The 4,550-nt window shown below is 59.0% G+C and overlaps 1 protein-coding gene across 2 annotated transcripts; it reads left to right on the top strand.

Moving 5' to 3' along the window:
* The first annotated feature begins 573 nt into the window (after nucleotides 1–573).
* On the top strand, nucleotides 574–3,561 carry GSTP1 (glutathione S-transferase pi 1). 2 transcript variants are annotated; one of them, XM_077862632.1, is made up of 7 exons: nucleotides 574–688; nucleotides 844–879; nucleotides 1,303–1,409; nucleotides 1,518–1,605; nucleotides 2,843–2,946; nucleotides 3,041–3,148; nucleotides 3,309–3,561. In XM_077862632.1, coding segments are annotated over exons 1-7 (633 nt in total). In that variant the 5' UTR covers nucleotides 574–687; the 3' UTR covers nucleotides 3,498–3,561. The 2 variants fall into 2 exon arrangements, with proteins under 2 accessions (XP_077718758.1, XP_077718759.1); XM_077862633.1 differs by having other exon boundaries at nucleotides 668–688; nucleotides 844–953.
* The last annotated feature ends 989 nt before the right edge of the window (nucleotides 3,562–4,550 follow it).

Genomic DNA, 4,550 nt, shown 5'->3' on the forward strand with positions numbered 1-4,550 from the left:
GCCTAGCACTTAGACTTAGTCAAAAAATGGTTTGGAGATGACAAGGCTTTGTAGAAGAAAGACAGAGGGTTAAAAGTGAGGCCCCTGAACCTAGCCACACCTGAGTTTAAGTCCTGCTTATTAGCTGTGTGACCTTGAGAAAGTCACTTAACCTCTCTGTGCCTCAGTTCCTCCTTTGTAAAATGAGGATCAGAACAATATCAAGTCCTAGGGTGGTTATATATGTAAAGTTCCCTACACAGTCCTCAGCCCCTGAGGGTTTGCCATAATTATTTCAGAGAGAGGATGTGTCTATGGAAATTGCATTCATTCATGCAAGAAGCATTAAATGAGCACCTACTGAGTCCTCATGCTGGTGGCCCAGCAGCTAGTTAGGGACTCAGAACTGGCCTTCTGTGGGCCCTGAGAAGTTCTGTGGGTTTTGGTGTGGCCTGGAGGCTGGCAGTGACTGTGCCATGCTAAAGTCAGTGCCCTTCAGGCAGGGTACACCCATGCAGATGTGCTGGTGAGCCTGTCGGGCCCTGCCCCCGCCACACCCCGCCCTGCCCCTTGCCCAGGGCCAAGCTCCGCTCGGTGACTCGGCACATTCTTGGGTGGGGCGGTTAGGGAGCAGGGGGTGGGACAGACCATAAATATAAGGCCACGAGCCTCGCCACTTCCTGCTGCTCTTCTACTTCACCGCTTGCTAGTGAGTAGGGTCTGGACCTGGTCGGGGGACAGGACCCAGGCTGAGCTACCCCCCTCTCTCGGGTGTCTGACACCCCCCACCTCGTCCCGGGTTGCGGGCCCCTGGGCCGTGCAGCTCCCTAGGATACTCTTTGACGCCCTGTTTGTCTCTCCTAGTGCCGCCCTACACCATCGTCTACTTCCCCGTCCGAGGTGCGGCCCCGGCTCCTTCAGGAGGGCGAAGGGCACCGAGGGAGCCCGGCTGCCAGCTCGAGCTGCTCCCTGGGGTTCGGCCCGGCGGGAGGCGGGACGGCGCTGCGGGGCCGGGGGGGCGGGGGCAGGGGCGGGGCCGGGGCGGCGGGGGCGGGGCCGGGGCCGGCACTTGCCGCGGCTGCATCCTCTTGGTGCCCTGTCTGGCTGCGCCTGTCCGTCTGCTCTGTTCCCAACCTGGGACACCATGGGCTGGGGGCTGCGCACCTGTCTGCCTCTCCAGGACAGGGCTGGGGCCATGGTCTCCCCTCTTTCTCCGTGAAGCTAGTTTCCCTTCAGTCCCCACACTCCTGGGCCCTTCCCAGGGCGCTGTGAGCCTGGGGTCTGTCTGCCCACATCCCACTACCCTGTCGTCCCCTCCCCCAGGGCGCTGCGAGGCCATGCGCATGCTGCTGGCTGACCAGGGCCAGAGCTGGAAGGAGGAGGTGGTGACCAAAGACAGCTGGATGCAGAGCCCACTCAAGGCCTCCTGTGTGAGTGACTGTGCCCTGGCAGGGGGTCAGGGGCTGGGCCTTTGGGGGGCAAAACTAGAGGGGGGGCACTGAGCCCAGCATCTCTTACTGACCCATGCCGTTCCCTAGCTGTATGGGCAGCTCCCCAAGTTCCAGGATGGAGACCTCACCCTGTACCAGTCCAATGCCATCCTGCGACACCTGGGTCGCACCTTTGGTGAGTTCTGAGGTCTGGGGCAGCCTGGTCCTGCAGAGGACCTAATGGGTCCCCCTTGGATGTCTTGAGAACCAGAGCTCTCCCCATTTGGAAGACAGGCCAGATGACCCTAGAGGAAGGGCAGAGCCTGGGTTATGAGGGCTCTGCCAACTGGCCAGTGCCAGATGGGTTCACTATGCCTGTTTCCTGGAAGACAGCTCAGAGGAGGCTGCCAGCCCCCACATGTGTACTGGTGTAGGCTAGAGGCCACCGCAAGTGTGGCTACAGGCTTCCACGTAGGCCTCCTGCCCATATTTTCCTATGTTGACCCCTCTTGAATCTGGAAAACCCATATTCACAATAAGGAAGCCTATGGCCTTCTTACAATGGTGGCAGGAACATGGCTGAGAGAGGTCGCTGCTTTTTTGGCTAACTTTGTGGTGGTGGGGGGTGGGGGTGATTCTAGAAAAGCCCTGGGTCCAGTAGGATGTGGCAATTAGGGAAGAGGACAGAAGAGTAGTGGTAGCAGCCAGGCCCAGCCTACCCTGACTTCTGCAGGACCCAGAGTGGGAGGACAAAGGCCTCTGGCTATGGCCTGCCACCTCTTCCTGCCCAACAGCTGCCCTGCACTGAGCTGGACACACCAATTCTCACAGCCAAGTTCTGTCCATCCTCCACAGACACCTGCCTCTCAGGCCTAGGACACATGCACCAGAGGCTTGGTTCACCATTTCAGGGGGACAGATCTGGGGGATGGGACTTAGGGCCATTTGGGCAGGGAATTCCTGAGTCTCAGGATGAGACCTAGGATGTGACAGAGAAGAGGCATGGTCCTCAGCTGGGCATGTCCCCTTGGGCATTTTTTTTTAAAGATTTTATTTATTTATTTGAGAGAGAGTGTCCAAGAATGAGCAAGTGCTTGCAAGAGGCAATAGGGGCAGAGGGAGAAGGAGAGGGACAGGCTGACTCTGCACTGAGTGCTGAGCCCATTGCAGGTCTCAATCCCAGGACCTGAGATCATTGTCCAAGCCGAAATCAGGAGTCAGACACCCAACTGACTGAGCTCCCCTGCCCCCTGCCCCTGGCACCGCCCCTTCCCTTGGCTTTTGGAGGTGGGAGCAGCAGAGCTGTGTAGAGCAGGCCCTCCGATCTAGGGAACTGGGTGCCCCAGCCTGAGGCCTGTGGGCATTTGGGGGAGAGGGGAGCAGTGCAGCGCCAACTTGGACAGAACCTGACCCATTGCCTGGCTTCTGACCAGGGCTCTATGGCAAAGACCAGCGGGAGGCGGCACTGGTGGATATGGTGAATGACGGCGTGGAGGACGTCCGCAGGCACTGCAGCCAGCTCATCCACCACAGCTATGTGAGCAGGGGCGGCTGGTGCTCGGGGCTGGGGGCCAGGAGGTCACCCTGGCCAGGCACTCTGGGAGCTGCCACTAGATCACTGCCCTTTGCAGGAGGGAGGCAAGGCCAGGTACGTTCAGGAGCTGCCAGGGTACCTGAAGCCTTTTGAGACTCTGCTGATCCAGAACCAGGGGGGTCAGGCCTTCATTGTGGGTGACCAGGTGAGTGCTGGGTCTAGCCCATGGCAGATGATTCATTTCTCAGAAGGGCAAACAGAGGCCCAGAGGGGAGTCGCCGCAGGTTCACTGGAGGTGTTCTGGCTCCCTGCAGCCCCTTCTCTTCTGACCCTGCTCAAGCCCCTTCATATCCCCTCCCCTGCAGATCTCCTTCGCGGACTACAACCTGCTGGACCTGTTGCTGAATCACCAGGTCCTGGCCCCCGGCTGCCTAGACTCCCACCCTCTGCTCTTGGCCTATGTGACGCGCCTCAGTGCTCGGCCTAAGCTCAAGGCCTACCTGGCCTCCCCTGAGCACGTGAACCGCCCTGTTCACGGAGCCCAAAAGATATGAGCCTGCTCAGCCTCTGCTGGGAGAAAGGCTGCCCTTTAGAACCAATAAACATTGGGAAAAGAGAGCTGTGCTGTGGTCACTAAGGGGCCAGAGGGCATAGGGGAGCCCCTGCCCCTTCCCAGGCCGCCTCCAGTGGATGAGGGTTTGGGCTGGATGACTGGCCCCTGGAACAGAATTAGGTGCCTGGTCTGCCAGGAGACAGTAGTTCCAGGTCCTGACAGGATGATGAGACTAAGCCTTGAGGACCTACTCCCTGAAGACTTCCTGCAGGAGGTGGGGTGCCCTCCCTGGGGGTACTCGTGGTTACAGCAACCCTCTTCATCTGAGAGAAGGGCAGCCATGAATGTAGCAGACAGTCACTGGCATCAGTGAGTGCCACAGTCAGGGCGGCCTCTTGTGTGCTCAGATGCTATGCACACGTGTACCCTGGGAAGTGACACGTTCACTTGACTGTTTCATGCGGGCATCAGTGTTGCCCATTCTCGTGTGTCACCCAGAGTCAGCCCCAGGTAGTGTGGCAGGTGGCCAGCAGGGCCTAGCAGGTGTGTGGCTGAAGGCAAGCCTAGAGCTCTGGTGGTATGGCTGCTTGGGGGACCCAAGGAGGATGGAAGGTCTCCCTCAGCTCCAGGGAACCTCTGTGAGCCCCAGTGGGAATGTCTTGCCACCTGCCCAGTCCTAGCCTGTCTCTCCCTCCCAAAGACCAAGAGTGATGCCTGCTTCCAGCTTGGCTTCCTCAGTTGGCCTGGCCTGCAACCTTGTACGTATCAGCTCATTGAGCAGAGTGGCCTCAGACAGATCCAGACTACCTTGCACTCCTTGTGCAAACCTGCCAGCGGCTTTTGCTGCCTTGTGGACAAAGTCCACAGCCTGACAGGCCTACCAGGCCTTTCTTCATATGAGCTCTCCATTCCAGAACATTCCTTTGCCCTGCTCACTTCACCCACTGCTCCTCCCTGCCTTTGTCCCTGTGATCTTCTCTGCTAGCACTCTCCCACTGCTCACTGCCACATCTCCCAGTGCTCACCGCACTGCCCCTGGGCAGCGACAAGAGTT

Source organism: Canis aureus, chromosome 21, assembly GCF_053574225.1.
Source record: "Canis aureus isolate CA01 chromosome 21, VMU_Caureus_v.1.0, whole genome shotgun sequence".
Lineage (NCBI taxonomy): Eukaryota > Metazoa > Chordata > Mammalia > Carnivora > Canidae > Canis > Canis aureus.

Excerpts from the sequence above, each read along its gene's own strand:
- GSTP1 (XM_077862632.1), top strand. Across the intron at positions 880-1,302 it reads CGTCTACTTCCCCGTCCGAG|GGCGCTGCGAGGCCATGCGC; the intron begins GTGCGGCCCCGG and ends CCCCTCCCCCAG. Across the intron at positions 3,149-3,308 it reads CCTTCATTGTGGGTGACCAG|ATCTCCTTCGCGGACTACAA; the intron begins GTGAGTGCTGGG and ends CCTCCCCTGCAG.